General features: G+C 39.6%; 1 protein-coding gene across 9 annotated transcripts in view; it reads left to right on the top strand.

The window, feature by feature from the left end:
* The window catches only part of LOC122555777 (Rho guanine nucleotide exchange factor 4), a 473,424-nt gene that overhangs the window by 284,530 nt on the left and 169,359 nt on the right, over window positions 1–19,535 (top strand). For 6 of the 9 annotated variants that reach the window (XM_043701907.2, XM_087993755.1, XM_087993757.1 and 3 more), the window contains 3 exons: window positions 2,297–7,666; window positions 11,167–11,490; window positions 12,873–13,008. In XM_043701907.2, coding sequence (XP_043557842.2) covers window positions 2,297–7,666; window positions 11,167–11,490; window positions 12,873–13,008 — 5,830 coding nt within the window. The remainder of the gene's footprint in view (window positions 1–2,296; window positions 7,667–11,166; window positions 11,491–12,872; window positions 13,009–19,535) is intronic. The other 3 variants (XM_087993754.1, XM_087993759.1, XM_087993760.1) reach the window with 2 other exon arrangements.

Genomic DNA, 19,535 nt, shown 5'->3' with positions numbered 1-19,535 from the left:
ACTGCGCCACCGTGCCACCCGTCCCGAGCTTACTGAGCCTCTTGAAAGCAAAAATGCTCCATTCTAGGCAACTCACATCCTGGTGTTCTTATTGGACCCAGCACTGATTCCTGTGGTATACCACTGACACTGGCCTCCAGTCACGCAAACAACTTTCTACCACCAATTCTGTCCCCTGCCACTAAGCCAATTGTGGATCCATCTTGCCAGATTCCCTTGGATTCCATGTGCTCCTCCTCATGTGGGATCTTGCCAAAGCCTTTGCTAAAATGCATATAAACTTAATCAACTGCACAATTCTCATCTACATGTCCTTGAAACATTCAGTTGAATTCATTAGGCCTGAGCTCCCTTTGACAAAACCATGCTGGCTACCCCCCGATCAAACCTTACCTTTCCAAGCGGACATTAATTCTTTCCTTTAAAATTTTCTCCAATAGTTTCCCTTTCACTGATTAACAAAATTGTAACATTTTCCCAAGCTTGTGGCTCTACCAGCCATTATTAATCATCGTGATGGATTAAAATGTAATACTGGAGACCAGTCACACAAAAGATTCAAATTAAAAAATAATATACAGCTTTTTAACTTTTATTTTTCCCCAAAAATAGTTCTTTTATTTAAGAAACTCCCTGTACTGGGATGTTGTGGCTATTTTAAAAAGAGTCAAGTTTCAGACATTCTGACAGTCGAACCTGAGGTGACTTCTTAATTAGGCGAAACATGTCACAAATCTGTATAACACCCACATGAGGAATTCACCTCACAAATAATAAAGACAGTGCGAATCCAATGAAGGATTAATCCACAGAGGAAGTATTTTGTACAACTCTGCCCAGAGGTTTGTGGCAATGAAAGACGGAACAGAAACAAGCTTAAGAATAAAAAAGAGTTCAATCAACACTCTACCTGCAAAACCTAATATTTTGTCACAAATCTTTGAATAGAACAGTACACAATAAGAGTCTGAGTGGCTCACTTGATAGTGTCTTCCTGCCCCAGGTTCACCCCACTGCAGGCTTTATTAACAACAGAAGGAGTATTTACACAATTTAAAGTAAGTTGGTAATCCACCTGCAATTTTTTTCCAATGCTTCACACCATTCCTTAAGCAGTGAAGACTGTAAAGGTACGCCAAACACAATATTTAGTTGGAATGATTATTTAGTATCTACGCTGCAATGATATGCATTTCCTCGAGTTGATGCCTTCATACAGCATCTTTTGGGTCTCTGTGGTATCCTTTAGTCTACTAATTGGGTGCCTAAAACATGCCAGTCTTTTGCCAGTGAAATGTCTAATGAATTTGAAAAATATACATCTGAAACTCAGCTGTTCATATCCCAACTTGTACATGCCACTTTCACCCATCAATTGAATGAAATAAAACTCCCATAAATGAAAGCAGCAACAGATGAAATGATGTAGGGATATATTAGATATCTACACATTTTCTTGTGTCTCATCCTGAAATAAAGAGAGACCAATTAAGCCTGATTGTTAAGCCTGATAATTTAGGAAGGTTGATTTAAGCATCTATTGAACTGCAACTTAATGAACTAATACAGTTCAATAGCCAAATGTGCCACAGATAAGGACTCTGACAATTGGCTCCTGGCCCCTGACTGCCTTGATTTTAGGATCTCACTGCCTCACCCACTCTTGCTTGCTGGCTCCATATCTACATTCTAATCTTTGAAATTCCCTCCATGGACATTTCTGTCTCTTCACATTTCCTTCCTCCTTTGTACACACCTCTTACAACCTACCTCTTTAAGTAAGTTTTGGCCAACTGTCCTAACATCTCTATTTTTTTGCCCAAAAGCTTATGTCCGAAATGTTGGATGCTGCCAGACTGGCTGTGCTTTTCCAGCACCACACTCTCGACTTGCTTTAGTCCTTTTCTGATCACAGTCCTGTGAAGCTTATACGACTTTATAGTTGTTACAAAAATGTAAATTGTTGCTGAAGATATAAGTTATTAAATGGCAAAACCTGAGAACAGTGGACAGAGCTTGGAAAGTAATACTCTCCACATACCTAATGTGCTAACGTGAGAAATGACAGCTCATGCAATACAGTGGACAGCTAAAACATAGCTCACTCTGCATGCCACAGGATGAATAGGACAGATACTACACTGAATAATTGTCCAGGCTGTGCTTAAAAGTAGACAAGAGTCTATTGGCATAACAAAGGATCCTTTTGTACTGTTGGAAAGCAAAAGAAAAGTGAAGTTTGAATCATCCTATTATTTCAGGATGTGAGTAAGAATATCCATTTCTTTCCTTCCAGCAGGTTTCCGAGGCTGTCGAGAACCATTCTGATCACTGTGAATCTGAGGAGAAAGACAGTTCGGAGGAAGAACCTCCAGGGCAAAGCCAAGATTATCCCGATGCACAACATGAGTTAAATAAAACTACTGTAGGTGGGGTACCAGCAATAAGTGAAACAAATTTAGCGTGCAATTGGACTCCTTCACCTCATTTTCTCCCTGAAGTCCACATAGAAACAAATAACATTGATCTTGATGACTTAGGAAGACTAATTCACACACCTGCTGAACCACAGCTCAATACCAGTGCCATTGACACGATCCTGCAACTACATACCCCACAGATAAGGACTCACACACCTGGCTTCTGTCAAAATTCTGAGCCCCACAGTATATTCTGTGATACACAAGTGACAAGTGAAGCTGCATCAGGGCTTAAATCAAAGATAAGTGACATTTCGGCTGAGATACCCGAAGTGAAATGCAGTAGTTGTCTCTGCACACCCTCTGAGCAAAGTGCTGTTCATTCAAGAAGTAGTCAGTCTGCATTCGATACAGCATCTGAAACCTGTGGTATTTCCTTGGACACACAAACAGCAACAAATGAATTATTTTTTCCAACAACATTGAGGGCAAATGAAGTCTTTGATGAATTAAGTTCTGAAAAATACAGTAATTCTTTTGAAACAGAGACAGACCTGAATGTAATCTCGTCTTGGTCAGAAGCTCCCGCTGCTACTTTTCATGAGATACACGCAACCAGCAATTGTCCTGATTTGATCAGGGACTCAAATGAGAATTTTCCATGTATACAAGAACAGATTGAGATTTCCCCTGAAGAAAAAGCATTGCTAAGTAGAATTCCTTTGGACATTAACATCGAGCCAACATCCTCAGAAGCAGCAGAGCTGAAAAGAAATTTGGGTAAACAATCAGAGTCTGCTGTGATTTGTCCTGGGCTGTATCACACAGCAGACATAATTAAACCAGATCCAGTTAAAACCTCTGCAACAAAGCCAGACTGGACATCCTTGAAAAGTAATCAAGTTTTAAGTGAAATTCCCTTGGAAATTAATCAAGATTCAACTGCCATTTCTCCCAGAACAGATGAGATTCTTCCTCCAATAGCAACAGAGTCAATCTGGACTCCTTTGGATGTGAATCAATATCAAAGTGAAATTCCAGTTGAAGTAGAAACAAATCAAAGTGTGCCCTGTCCACAGCTAACTAAATTTTCTGCTGAACACGCATCAGAATCAGATGCCTTTTCTCTGGATGTCAACCAAGATCTAAATGAAATCCCAAGCAAAGGTAAATTGGTCTCCAATGAAAACTTGTCTGAGACCAGTGATGTTTCAAATGGAAGTTTAGCAGCGTCATCCTGGATTTCTCTGAATGCAAATCAAAGTCCAAGTGGAACTTTTTCTGATGTGCAGTCAAATTCCTCTGGAATTGATACTGAGAAATTTGAGGTTTCTGCTGGATTAAAGTCAGCCCGGTCTTCTGCAGGCATAGATCAAGATCAAAGAGAAATCCCTGCCGATAGAGAACCAGATTTCATTCAGACGGTATCTGGGACAAGTGATATTTGTGGAGGATTTGAATCTAACCCAATCTTGCCTTCTCTGGATAGAAATCAGGATGTAAGTGAAATTCCTGTAGAGGTTGAACCACATGCTGCGAAAGGTTCTGTCCGGACAAGTGAGATTAATGGTAGAATTATCTCAGAGTCAGTCTGGGCTCTGTGGGATACCACCCCAGATCAAAGTGAATTTGCTTCTCAAGTAAAGCCAGGTTTCAATGCAGGAAGCCCTGAAGCAAGTGAAATTAAATCAGAGCCAACCTGGGCTTCACTGAACACAGAACGAGATCTAGGTGAGATCCCATTTGAAACACAACCACTTCCTACTGCAGTCAGTCCTGAGACGAGTGTGGTTTCTGCTGGGATTGTTTCAAATTCAGTCTGGGTTCCTCTGGATCCAGACCAAGATCTGACTGAATCCCCTTTAAAAGTAGAATCAGCCCCCACTGCGGAGTGTCCTGACTCGAGGTCTGAAATCAGTAAAATCTCTGCCCCGATAAATTCAGCGGAAAATATTTCTTCCCTCTTAGAAAGAAGCTCCCCAAAGATAGAAACAAATTTTGCCCTAAATTACATAGTGGCCAAATCTGAGTCCATTGAAATTTCTCCTGAGAATGATCAAACAATCAATGGAACAAATCTTGACACAGAATTTAGGGCACCTGAAGGAAATCCTGACCAACATGAACATGTTATAGAAAATCGGGTAGAAATAATCAGGGATTTTCAGCACTCAAGTGGATACACAGCCTTTAGTGAAATCTATGAAACTGCCACTGTCATTTACAGTGAAATAGATCAAGACCCAAGCGAAATTTCTGTAGAGGTAAATGACAGCGTAAGTGACAATATTTCTGAAATAAGTACAGAGGCTTGGCATAAATCACTTGAAATAGAATTAGATCCAACTGAAATTACTCATGAAGCAGTCAAAGAGAAGTTAGAAACTGAGCAACTGTTATATGATTCCGATGTTGTAGAATGCATACAAAGCAGCAGTGCCACAGCAGAAGCAAGATCAATTGAAACCAAGTTTGAGACAACAGCAGGAATCTCTCTCGAGGCAAGATCAGGAATAAATGAAGAAGCATTTCCAAGAACAACAAGGACGAATTGTAGATCCACAAAAAGTCAAATTGTAAATTCCCAAGAGGAAGAATTAAATCTCATCCAGAGTTCTCCAGAAATCCAAATAGAATCACAAGAGGATTTTGTTGAGGATAAACAAGGGGAGATCATTGACTCACTACCAACAGAAGCAGAAGAACATAAAAATTTTCTTGACAGAGACCTTGAGACAATTGAATCAAGTAAGAAGGATAATGAAGTACCAGATCTAGATTACAGTTCGTCACCAACAGCGCTAGAGGACAACATTCTAGAAATACAACCACATGACACTGATCCTAGAAAACATAGTAAAACCTACACATCTTCAGTCAACACAGAGAGTTGTGTGGGTACATGCTTAGGTAGTGAGGGCTATATTCCCAAGACAAGAACCGAGGTTATAATTGACAGGACAATAGGAGTAGGTGAGGTCTATCCAGAAGACACGAGTGACGAAAGTGAAACTTCTATTCAATTCGCTAATCAGGAGTGTGATTTTCCACTTGAGCTTTTTAAACAATCTTTTAATCATTGCACAGGAACTAGTTTAGAAGCAGATGTATTGTGCTCTTCATTCAGAGAGATTACAAAGCAAAACTTAAACATACAAAATGCTTCTCACGAAGAAGTAAGCAAAAATAAGATTTCTCCTCAAAATAATATAGAACCAAGGGAGGCATACTTTGTTTTAACATCTCAGCAAGGGGAAGTTTCCACTGAAGGCTTATTAGTTTCACATGATATTACTTCTCAACAATTGGGCAGCACAATAGAGGCAGCTAAAAAAGAAACTACAACTGACATTGAGTTCGTGCCAACCCTCCCCCTTGATCAGGCAGCATCAGGGGACAATAATACAGCTCCTAAAAGTGGTACAGGAAATAATCACATTTACATCGTTGATGTTGGGCTGAAGACCAGGGACCTTCCTTTGGAGGAAACTTCCGGAGACACTGGAATTTTGATCAGAAATCAATACAAGAAATCTACGGCCTTTTCAGCAGAGGCAGGTACTCTGCAAGGTGAAAGCAATGAAAGGATGGATTATAACAACGTGCTAGATGAAGAGCTGTACAGAAGTGAGAATGGAAGCCAAGAGACAATAAAGTTGAATGCTGAATCCAGCGATATTCCACACATTTATGAAACTGATGGTAACAGCACGACTAGCGATGAAACCGATGAAAATGCTTATCCATTTGGAAGTAACAGCAGTCTTCACAAGGCTCTACAGAAACAGACCAACAATAAAGGAGACGATAGATTTGGGTCTTTATCCTCATTAAACTCTTTCAGCTCACCTTTCAAAAACTCCAAATTTTCAGTTTTCACCAAAATGGCATCATTCAGGAAAAGCAAAGCCTCAAGTCAAGAGCATCAGACCGAAAGCAACAGCAGGGATGGAAATCAAAGTCAACATGTCAAAAATGCAAATGGGAGTAAAACACAAACAAAGGGAAACACCATTGGTGCTCCGGTGTATAAAGTACATAACCCTAATTATAAAGCTCACCTGCCTTATCACTTCAGAAGTAGTGGCAAGAGTGAATCCCCTACGTTTGATGGCTCAGATGATGATGATGAGGTTTTTGAAAGGAGTAGCCAGGCGAGTCAAACTATGAAGTCTGCACTCTGCTCAGACAGATTACGGGAAGTAGAGGATATCGAAGAGGTTCAGAGGGTGGCAGAAAATGGCCGACATTTCCATAGCAAGAGCACAGACTCCATGGAAGGTGATGACAGTAATGCTGAGGAGCAAAACATCAAAATACCTCCCATGACAGAAAAGAGGTGCAAAAAGAGCAAAAGTTCTGATAGCCTTAATCTTAGAATGAAAAGAGCCTTTGCCAATAAATCACTTTCTGTATTTTTTGAAACTAAATCTGGTGACAAAGAAAATGCAAACCAAAATTCTAAATCTAGTAAGAAAAATGATGGTGATGAAGGAAAGTCAAAACATTTATCCTGGAGAAAATTCATGAAACTGAGTGAATCAGAATCCACAAAGATACCAATGAACACTTCACATTCACCTAGTGAAAATCAAGCCATAAGGACACAGTCGCAAGTACATAGTGAATATGCAAGGAGGATATCTATGGAACAGGTAGAAAATACTTCTTTATCAGTAGCTTCATCTCCCTCGTCGCCTGGTACCCCAAGTAAAGCTCAGCTTTCTGATAGCTCTGGTGAACAGGATGATGCTCCAAAGTTAATGGGTCAAAGGCTTAGAAGGACATCACCTAATGAATTAAGACTTAAATTGACATTTGACAATTGCATAGAAACTGACGATGTTTTCAAAACTTCACCAAATCAATCCACTCCAAATGCATTATTGAATCAGTTAAGCCCAACGTGGAATAGACCTGGTGTGATTTCAGAATATTTTGATGCCACTTTCCCTGCAAGACCAATGAGTCCGAAACCCATGAGTCCCAGGTCAAGTTTCCGGAGAAGCTTTCGCTCCAGCAACAGAGCGAGTACATCATCCTGGACTTCTCTTGACTCTAGTAAAACAACAGATGGAGTGTTAGAAGGACCTGAAAGGCCAACAGTATTGAAACCAAGAGGCAATCTTCTTCTTTCTGTACAATCGCTGAATTATGAATGTCAGAAAGAAGACAGTGGCATTAGCAGTCACTCGCAGACAAGTCTAAATACAACTTCTTCAACCATTGATATTGGCAAAGAGGAGGTAAGTGGTTTAACAATGATTGTATAATTTTGCAGATGTAAGGTCAGTTTTCCAAGTATGTTAATAATTATCATTCCTTAATGCAAATTCTTTTTAACTGCAAGTTGATGAATGATTGACAGTACATCATATAAAAGGTACAAGACTGTGTGAGAGAATTAACATTGTTTCTTTGAACTGATAAAAAATGTGAAATTATGATGTATGTTTTTGGAAGTAATTGAGAGCTATAACCTTTAGGGCTTATCCTTTTAACCTTGTGAATTAACTAGGAGAGTTTTGTTTCAGCATTTCAAACAGACCTGTTACATATTCAGTCAGAATCTGCTTGACCTTACCATGCTTTAATTTATGAAAACTAGGTCCCAGAGGGAGCAAGGGTACAAATTTTCATCTCCAACTTTACAGTTGTTGCAAAGAAGGGAAAGGTGGAGAGATGGGAGGGCCAAAGATCACAGAGACTGTCAAAGGGAATGGGAATAAGGTATTTTCTTTAGGTGTGGTTCTAACTGAAGTTATGTTGAAGTACATCAATAGAAAGAATAGCAACGACTGACTTCCATAGTTATCTGATGTTTTAGTCTGTAATGTCTTTCACTAACAGGAAAATTAGCTTGTTGAAAACCCTTTGAAAAACCTCAAATTCCATTGTAGTAATATTCCTTCCTTTTCTCTCATGGGAATAGCACTTTTGAAAGTTGAAGCACTTGCTAATAAAGATTTTGAAATAAGGAGAATCAGAATGAAAAGTATTTCCCATACTATCATGAATGTTTGACAATTTGGGAAGACGTGTTATACAATGTGCTGATCCTTCACCTCAATGACCAGGCTGCAAGGGTATGGTAGTGAAGATCCTGCCAAAGAGATGTAAAGCAATGAATTATTTCACCAGTTAGCTATGGCTATCCAACTCTGTTTTGCCAGCTTGACTAAGTACTTCTTCCCATTGAATGATTTATTGGTGGGCAGCAATGCAGCAAGAAAGCCTTTCCTCTGATACCCTGCAACTGTCTGGTAGTGTGTGATCTGGGCAGAGTTTATCCTCTTTTTATTTTTCTCTGGTGAGGATCATGTTATGCTAAATTTCACAGGGAATTCTGCCCCTGTAAGTTGCAAGAATACTTTTAAAGAGAAACACAAAAGGGTGACATGGTGGCTCAGAAGTTATATTGCTGTCTCACAGCACCAGGGACCAGGGTCAATTCCAGCCTTCGATACCTGTCTTTGTGGAATTTGCATGTTCTCCCCGAGGCTACGTGGGTTTTCCTGGGTGCTGTGGTTTCCTCTCACAGTCCAAAGATGAGCAGGTTAAGTGGATTGGTCATGGGAAATGCAGGATTAGAGGGATAGAGTAGGGGGATGGTTCTGGATGGGATGCTATTCTGAGGGCTGGTGGATTTGCTGAATAGCCTGCTTCCACACTGTAAGGATTCTATGATTTTTATGAATGTAGGTGTTAACATTCATTTATAATCAATAAGAAAAATTAAAAAGGGACAAATTGACAAGTGCTTTCCAGGAAGCATTTTTGTTTGATTAGGATTTGATCACCAGGAATGCTATAAGATGGATCAAATATATGGAGTAACTAACCTCCAGAAATATTGAAGTAGGTGACCGCAGTCTCCCAAAAAAGAGTCAACTGATGCTTAGTAATCTTCAGGTATTGATTGGAAAGTACCAGCGTATACTGCATTAAACAGGACATTATTTTGTTTTGACTAGGTGAATCTACCATCTATTGGCCACTCGCAGTTATTACACAAAGCCCATTCCTGAATTACCATTAGTATCTTGGGCTAAATTGGACCCTGGCTATTTCTGTTTTAAAAAGAGACCCTTGTGTTTACATGAACATATCTGTAGGAGAGCGCATTACATTACAGCTTTGTACAGCATGGTCGGTGTGTCTTGTAAGTTTGGTAACAACTGATGAATAGAACCAAGTATTTAAAAGGATGGGGATACACATAGATCAACATAAAATATTATCAATCGAAATTCAACACAGTTTTATTTTAAACAATGCTCCCAGCAGATAATTAGATGGGAAGATTGACCTGCAAACTCCTCGGAGTTTTTTTTTTGGAAAGACTGCCCTCTTCCTGATAACTTATAACGAATTGTCCAGAATCCTATTAAAGTTATTTCACTCAGTCTTCAGAGGATCCCAAACCAACTTCTAGCAGCAAGGCACACTCTTGTGATCCCATGGTCCTTAGATTTCACAACGGTCCCTTCTCTTTGAACAGAGATCCAGTTCTAATCAACATTCTGCTTGGTGGCTAACACAAAATAATAGTCTTTCTGCTGTTTTTCACAGCAACTATGTCTGCCAGTCACTCCCTGTCTCAGTGTCCAGAAAACCACTGACCTTTTTCTGAATCAAGTGTGAAACTTATACCTTGATTTTCAAGGGGAAGTGATGGCCTGGTGATATTATCACCAGATGATAAGGCCAAAGACCAGCTATTGTCCTGGGGAGCCAGGTTCGAAGCTGGAATTAAGAATCTAATGATGACCAATAATCTATTGTCAATTGTTGGAAAAAACCATTGGGTTCACTAATGTCCTTTAGGGAAGGAAACCGTCATCCTTATGTGAGTCCAGATGCACAGGAATGTGGTTGATGCTTCTTAAAAAAAAAAAAATGCCATCTGGCAATTTTTGATGCCCAATAAATGCTGGCCTATCCAGCGACACCCACATGCTATGAATGAATAAAAAGAAATAGCTTTCAGTTAAACATTACAAAGACCTGTCTCTGGGCAGAGTTTAGGATGGTCACCATCAGCCTGTTCTGGACATTCGATTTTACCTTCTATTAAATGAAACATTTTAAAACCTAGCTGTCTTATGAAGTTCAAAATTTGTAACATATCATTCAGGAATGCCATAACCAGAATATAAGGAATTGCAACTGAACATTTAAAGTATTCAGTTTGCTAATTATAGCTTCACTCTTGAAATGTTTCCTCTATCCAATACATTATGGGTAGATTTTCTGCTGGTCATTCAGTTTTATTACAGCATAGATGGGAGTCACACATTGGGACCTTGCAGAATCCCGAGCATAGCGCAACCCAAAGGAATTGCCTGGGAAATTGAATTTTCCACTGGGCCATTTGTCTACACCTGGAATCATTTGAAAGTCTCCAAATTGGAAGCTTCACATGATTCTGATGCAATTAAGCAAACTGTTTATGAATGAAAGGTTATACTGTTAAATTGTTTAACTCCTGAGTAACTACTGAACACTATGCTTACCCAACACTGCCTGCCCCAAACCCTAACCTGCCAGCCCTGGAACTGACTGAGAAATCTATAACAGGACAGATGTCAATCTTGTATACTGGAAAGCACTTAACCATTTCCATCTTATATAAGATCACCTTATGCAGCAAGTTCTCCCATGTTCCATCAGTATGTCATGTGTTTATGTTTATTCTTCTATTGTTTGAATCTGAAACATTTCTCTACCTGGCACTGCCACACAGGAAGTAAGTAAGCATCCAACCCAAACAACACAAGAGAGGAACTCGACCATGCCAACAGTCCTGCGAAGCCACAACCAGATGCACCCACGCCAGAGACCTTTCTCAGACTTTGGACAAGTGGCCTGGTTATTTGATCGTGCTGAAGGGAAATGTAAACTAGATAGTGAGGATGAAATAGAGGAGATATCTATATCGCCTTATAAACGCTGCAACTCAGATGAATTGTTGTTGGAAGAAGCAAGGAAGAGACGGAGAAAGTTGATTGCAGAGCTTGAGAACCACAGAACCAGACATGGCAGGAGCATTGCTGAGGTTCACAATGAAGTAAGATAAAGCCACATGCCCTCTGAAGTACTGTGAGCTGTTGCCTCTATGGCCCTTCAGCCTCCTTCTTGTCGCTGTGTATCTGTGGGGCCTTCACTTTATAAATCATCTTCTCAAACATTAGTGTTCCATACTACTTTCATTTCCTAGATATCTCTGTGGTTCAGATTAGTTGGGTCACTATGCTTTTATTACTGTCTTTCCAAAGCTTCCAGAGGTTTCATTGGATTTCAAAAGTAAGATAGGAAAATTGCAGGTAGTTAACAGGGGGCAACAGGAAGAGGATTTGCAGATAGTGATTGGCTCTGAGAGGATTTCATTTAAACTAGCCAATGCAATGCCTTGAAACAAGTGAAGGAAGTTCTCCTTTAGTTGATTTCCAATGAAACCCCTCTTGTGAAGTTCATTGTTGTCTTTATCATTATCAACCTGTGAACTCTGGATTAATATAATTTTATCACCATTTACGAAAAGGATTAATTATCACAGGAGTACGGATTTTCCAGGTTGCTGTTTGCTGCGATAATGTAATTTTTCTTGGTGGTACTTTTCTCCTGTTTGTAATTCGGAATGAATTTGTAAATATGTTCTGTTAGAATATGTTTAAAGCTTAACTTCAAATAGCAAACAGGAGAAATGTCTACAAAGGTTCGCACATTGCCACCACACAGACACAACTCAAGACATCCTGAACATTTACCTTCATTTTTAAATCTTACATCATCTTGGTTTTACTGGCATGGGTGTAACCTGTAGAAGATAAGGAGTGGATCCCTTCATCATTCCAATCTGACCTCATCTTTCAACATTGGTGCATCTAGTAAAGTCAATTTGTTCCTCTATCTGTACGGCTAATAAGTTCACTCCTCATGGTTTCCTTCAACTATCGAACCTCAGTATGTTCTTCCTAGGTTTTGTTCCATCTATTGGTTTTCACTGCTTCTTTGTTTCGAAAACATCTCTTCAAAGTTTCCAGTTACAAAAGGTATTTGATGCTAGCATAGCAGTGCACAATGTAAAGCTGGCAAATTGAATACTCTCCATCTGGGAGTGTTTTCCTGTGTTTAATCTTTCAGTGTAGTTAAACAAACATTTCAAAAACTTTCAAACAGTCTTTCATCTAGAATTGTTACATAATAAACTTCACGATATTTAAAAAGCAAAACGCTATTTATTACAGTAATATGCTTGCATTATCTAGATAAATGGGGCTTAACTTTTGTTTTGTATTTCATCCATGTTTGGATGGGTATACAGTGGGTTTATCCTGTCTGTGTTGAGAAATCAATCATGACTGAGGGACAGAGAAGTTGTGCGTAGTGATATTATTGTACTGTCATTTAGATAATACAACTATTCTAAATACTTCATCCTTTCTGTAGGTTGGAAGGAGGTTTTCCTTTCTATCTCCTCTCTCTTCTACCTTCAAAGACATTCCTCTGAGATTTCTTACATTCTCCCAGAGCACACCAACAGGACTCGACTGTATCGGGTATAAGCGGTGGATGGCAACTCCTGGTATGTAATTCAAGCTTAGTTGATGTTTAGATTTGAATAAGTAAATAAAATGTCAATTGATTAACATAGGCATGGGGGAAGGTTTCTCAACCCTTTTACTATGTAGGCTGTGATAAGTTTCTTTGAAAATGATTATAATTGTAATCTAACTATTGGCATTTTTAAAAATTACTTGTGTTGGACTCTGGTGGTGATATATTTGAAAGGAACCAGATGCATGAGTACCTTACTGGAATAAAATAATTTACTATGTTTTACCACCTCTCAACTTTTAGCCAAGATCTAGCTCCCTGCATCAGCGAATTCAAATTCACCTTAGTCCTTATGAAGCTTATTTGGAAATTGATAATGTTCTGTGGGAAGTGACAATAATTCACTTAAATGGGCAGTGTTGGTTATCTTCCTGTGCAGAGTCATTAGTAATTTTACTGATGCTATTAGCAATTATTTTCCAAACAAGGTTAGTGTTTAATTATAGATGTCTTAGTCAGATATCTCACTCTCAGACTTTTAATCGTGGCTTCACGAACATGTGACACCTGCCTGCAGACTTTTGTATCCACACTGAAACATTCAGATAGTTTGCTACTGTTGCTACAGTTAGCTTCAGAATTCTGGTGTTAGATGAGGAGTATTAGAATCAGATAGGTTTCTCACTGCTGATCACAATCCAATGACCCAGTGGAAAGAGAGCATCTTTATAATTTATGAACATATATAAAGTTGCTCTGTAAGTCTAAGTTAAGGAACCTTTCAGGAGTATTATCAAACAAACTCAAAGATATTTCCGTCAGGTTGAAGGAGAAGATATCAGGACAGGTAACCAAATGTTTTGGCGAAGAGGTAAGTTTTAAGAAGCACAGCTGGAATGGTTTATGGAGATGGGAGAAGGAATCAGGTTCTGCCTCACCTAACAGCAGAGCCATCTGACTTACGGAGTTGCTCACCTCCCGAGGCCTCAGTATTTCAGGCTTACTGCCTATAAACGGGAACTAAACTGGGGACCTGAAATAAGTAACCACAATGATGGTGCCATTAAGTCCTGAAGCGAAGATTTATTATTTAATTACTTGATGACTGGAAAACATCTTGAGGTTAAAGTACGCAAGCTATTAAATGTACTGTTGTTAGTAAGTTTGCAGATGACACCAAAATTGGAAGTGTAGTGGATAGCGAAGAAGGTTACCTCAGATTACAACAAGATCTTGATCAGGTGGGCCAATGGGCTGAGAACTGGCAGATGGAGTTTAATTAAGATAAATGCGAGGTGCTGCATTTTGGAAAAGCAAATCTTAGCAGGACTTAGACACTTAATGGTAAGGTCCTAGGGAGTGTTGCTGAACAAAGAGACCTTGGAGTGCAGGTTCATAGCTCCTTGAAAGTGGAGTCACAGGTAGATACGATAGTGAAGAAGGTGTTTGGTATGCTTTTGTTTATTGATCAGAGAATTGAGTACAGGAGTTGGGAGGTCATGTTGTGGCTGTACAGGACATTGGTTAGACCAGTGTTTGAATATTGCGTGCAATTCTGGTCTCCTTCCTCTCGGAAAGATGTTGTGAAACTTGAAAGGGTTCAGAAAAGATTTACAAGGATGCTGCCAGGATTGGAGGATTTGAGCTATAGGCAGAGGTTGAATAGGCTAGGGCTGTTTTCCCTGGAGCGTCGGAGGCTGAGGGGTGACCTTATAGAGGTTTACAAAATTATGAGGGGCATGGATAGGATAAATGGACAAAGTCTTTTCCCTGGGGTGCAGGAGTCAAGAACTAGAGGGCATAGGTTTAGGGTGAGAGGGAAAAGATATAAAAGATACCTAAGGGGCAACGTTTTCATGCAGAGGGTGGTATGTGTATGGAATGAGCTGTCAGAGGAAGTGGTGGAGGCTGGTACAATTTCAACATTTAAAAGGCATTTGGATGGGTATATGAATAGGAAGGGTTTGGAAAGATATGGGGAAAGTGCTGGCAGGTGGGACTAGATTGGGTTGGGATATCTGGTGGCATGGATGGGTTGGACTGAAGGGTCTGTTTCTGTGCTGTACATCTCTATGACTCTACTGATATTATTTTGTAATTGGCAGATGTTTGGGAATAATTGCAAGGAAACGATTGGATATATAAGGGATGATACAAGGGAACACAGGTTCAAACTTTTGTGGCAGATATTATGACATTTGCTTCATAAAGTTGGATCAACCAATGAATGAATTGCTCAAAAGATAGTGAAAGCAAAAACTCTGCAATCATTTAATCAACAATGGGATGGTACATGCTATGGTCTGTCTGGATGGATGAATCATGATGAGCTGAATGGTCTTCAAAATGGGCTTGTTAAGACCATGAAAGCTACAGCACAAGAGGATTTGGGAGTCCCTGTGTATCAATTACAAAAAGCTAGCATCCAATTTCAGCAGTTCATAGGGATGTCAAATGGATTGCTGGCCTTCATTGCAAAGGAGTGATTAGTCTTGCTAAAGCTGTGCAAGGACCACTTCAGTCCGCATTTGGATTACTGTGACCAGTTTTGTTTTTCTTATGGAAAGGAAAGATATATGGGCAATAGACACGATCTAATGAAGATTCACTGGACTTGATCCTGAGTTTTTAGGGATTTTCTTATGAGAGGTTGAGTAGGTTGTACTCATTGGAGTTTACCAGAATGCATAAAGGCCTTATTGTATTATATAAGATTCTTATCATCTTGACAGGACAAGATGCAGAGAGGTTGTTTCCTGTTGTGGGAGACTCTCTCATCAGAGGGATTAATCTTTAAAGTAGTCTGGTGCTTAGAGAGGCATGAGGAGGAATTTCATCTCTGAAGGTCGTCAGTCTGTGGGATTCTTTTATTGCAGAAGACTACTGAGGATGTTTTGTTAAGTGTATTCAAGGCTGATATTGGCACATTGTTAATCAGTAGGAGAATTAAGAGTTCTGTGGATATGGTTAAAAAAAGGAGTGAAGGATATTCAGATCAGTTATGATTCCATATATGGTGGAACCAATTCAGTGGATTGAGTCACCCAGTTCTGATCCTAAGTCTTATGATTTTATGTTAAAATTCCATCTCTATTACCAAGTCCACGACAGACTCAGAAATGGCATGAGGATAAATTGAATGGGGTGAGCTATGAGAATATTACCAATTCCCCCCACAAGTATACTCCAATTACTACATGTAATTTCTCAAATTACTGACATACTGTAATTCAAATTCTTGTTTTTTTGACAGCAAACAGTCTTGGAGACCATTGTTCAGATTTTAGTTGGTTGCTCAGCATAATCAGGCCACATCTTAACCTTCAAACTTCAAACAGATTCAATAATCCATAAAAGATTATCAAGTGACCTAATCAAGGGTTTTAATATGAACTTTGAAAAGTATATTTTCAAGGACACCTTTACTTACTCCAAACAATACAGCCTGAGGTGCAGTCACAGAATTCAGTGTACAACTTGTTATTCAGTGGAGCAACTGTGGGGGCTTTATTAAAGACATTTTATCATTGCACCAATAGAGGGAAACTGGACTCAATGAAGGGGGCAGTTACACTATAAGTACTGGTTTGAGGCTAGTACTTACAGAAGACCAAATTCCAAGGTACTGGCTTTGAGTTGTCATCTTACCAGGAATCTGGCACCCACATTTAAAAGTATACTACAGGCTGTGAGGAAGTTACCTCCTGGTAGTATTATTAGAAATTAAATTGAATTTATGAATGTTTCCAGGTGAAATTTCTGCTTCATTTTTTCAAACATGACACTAGATTATATGTCTGTGTTTTAATGTATGGTAACAGAGTAGAGATACAAAAGCAACATTGAAGAGGCGAGCACATATAAAATAATCAAAATGACTGTCAGTTGCGTTGGGAGGCTATTTTGCCAGTGTTTTGCTTAAGCACCAGTAGGTGGTGCACTATTGACAAAGACAGATTAAATATCAAAAATGTAGTCAAATATTTTTTGTTGCCAAGTGTTCAATGGGGAAGTAATGATAAATGTATAATAATTATCGCTAAAACATACAGTTAAAAATCAGAAATACATGACAACATACATATAGTTGAATGGCTTTTCTTAAAATGTCATACAGCATTCCTTTCAGGATGTTTAGTCTTCTGTACATACTCCTCTTACCACATTAATTTTTGCTTCAGTCATGTCTTATGATAATCACATATAACATGACATACATAATGCTTTATCAGTTGTCACTTTAAATAGCCATTGCTCAGTTGAAGAACATTTTTATTAAAATGCTTTCAGAGGATTTGGTTGTTCCTCGATACGGTGGTGATAGGCCACCTTCTTGAATTGATAAAGTCCACGTGGTGGAACAATTTCAGTCTACTGTACTACAAAAAAAGAGAATTATTAAGAATGTGTGCTGGAGGGGATCCAAGATGGCGGCGACCCAGCAAGTCTGAGTCTATAGTGCTCCTCTCAAGACTTGGGCAAAGTGGGCCACCCACCCCCACCACACTCACCAAATCATTTAAAATATCTGTTTAATTTAATTAGTTGCTTAGTATTAAATTTAAACAATCTAATCTTTAGTAAAAATGACTAAAGGGAAGGGAGCCTGCAGCTCTCAGCAAGCAGGAACCCCTCCCCCACCCTCTCCAGCTGCAGCAGAGGCGTCCACAGCTACCTCGGGGACTTACTTACAGTGGCAAGCCTTGTGGAAATCATCTCCAAACTGGATGTGAAGATCAATGCTTTCATTGAAGAATCCTGAAGTCGATGGGACTCACTCTCGGCCGCGCTGCAAAAGCACGACTGAGACATTAAAGAAATCGAGCGCTGAGTCGGAGGGGCGGAGCTAAAGGCCGCGACCTCCAAAACCACAGCGCAATCGGCCGTGGATCAGGTCCGGACTCTCGAGCAGCGAGTCCGGACCTTAGAGAATCATATTGATGACCTCGATAATCGAGGTCGCCGAAAAAATATTCGTTTGCTGGGCCTTCCCGAACGGAAAGAGGAAAGCCAGCTTACAGCATTACTGGAGCAGTGGCTGCCACAGCTTTTAAATCTGGAGGCTGGATCAGACCAGGTAAGGGTGGAATGGGCCTACCGGGTCGCAGTACGCGGGCCAGGCTCGAATCAGCGCCCTCGCCCGGTCCTGTTCCGGCTGCAGAGCTATAAGGAGAGGCAGATACTCCTAGAAGCCTCTAGAAATCTTGGAAAAGATTCCCAAGCCATGATCTATAAAGGATCCAAGATCATGTTATTCCAGGACTTTCCCCCAGCTCTGGTCCGAAAGAGGAAGGCATTCGATGAGGCGAAGAAGTGTTTAAGGGACTTAAATATTCAGTACTCCTTACGCTACCCAGCGACGCTACGCTTTAACCATGAAGGATCCGTGTATAACTTCGGATCGCCGGAAAAGGCTAAGGAATTTTTGGACTCTCTTAGATAAATTGTAAGAGACAATGGATGTTGGTTTGTCTTTCCCCCACTCCGGTTTATAATCCCCCCCCTTTTTCTTTTTTCTTATCTTACTGTTTAATATTATCTTGGGGGGTGGGGAGAGGGATTTATTTATTTGTTCTCTATTTCATGATTTTCTCCCCCCCCTTGGGGTTGTTTTTTTTTATTATTCTATGTATGTATGTGTGTATGTATATATATGTGTGTATATATATGTGTATGTATATAAGTATATATATAAGCCGGGGGGTTTAGTCAATGTTGGTGGGGGGAGGTGGTTACCTTATTCTATTTTACCTCTGTCTCTAGGAGCGGGGTTGTTTTCCCTTGCTATTTTGTATTATTATATTTAATTATTATTTGTTGAGGTTGTAATTTTATAGTTATATATGTTTATACATGGTATTAACATTACCAAATATATCCAGGCGTGGGTGGGGGGGCGGGGGGGCTAGGGTGCTCACTGTTAACTCTAGCTTTGTATTATATCTCAATTCTCCTCATCCTATTAAGGAGCGCCTGGGTCAAGGGTGGGGCATTGGTTGGGAGAGGATATGATGGACCTTTGGAAAGGAAGTGATACCCCCTGGGAACAAGGGGGAAAATCTCCATTTAAATACATTTTATTTTTTTTTATTATTTAGAAATAGTTTTTTTATTATACTGTTGTGAGTGTATTAGAGAGCTTTTATTTTTGTGAATTTTATATGCTCTATGCTCGGGATGTTTTGGATAGGGTTTCCCCTCCCGAGGGGTCTCGGATTTGCCCGGATGATTATGGTTGATCAGTCAGTTAAGTGGTGCACCTGGAATGTCAAGGGGAGTAATTCGCCAGTTAAAAGGAAGAAAATATTATCAAATCTTAAGAAAGAAAGAGTTGATATAGATTTCCTACAGGAGACACATCTGTTGGATAAAGAACACTTGAAATTACGACAGGGTGGTTTTGATCAGGCCTTATTTTCTTCTTTTAGCTCAATAAGTAGGGGAGTTGTTACTCTTGTTCGGAAGAATTTCCCTTTCAAAACCCTAAATCAGATAAAAGACGAATCTGGACGATATATTCTGATTAAAGCCCTTATAAATGGAGAGGAATATGGG

This window comes from Chiloscyllium plagiosum, unplaced genomic scaffold (genome assembly GCF_037043375.1).
Source record: "Chiloscyllium plagiosum isolate Xiang-an unplaced genomic scaffold, Cpla_swu_hap1 HiC_scaffold_13, whole genome shotgun sequence".
NCBI classification, from domain to species: domain Eukaryota; kingdom Metazoa; phylum Chordata; class Chondrichthyes; order Orectolobiformes; family Hemiscylliidae; genus Chiloscyllium; species Chiloscyllium plagiosum.
The sequence above is the reverse complement of the archived record's forward strand: the minus strand, read 5'-3'. Positions and strand labels throughout refer to the sequence as shown.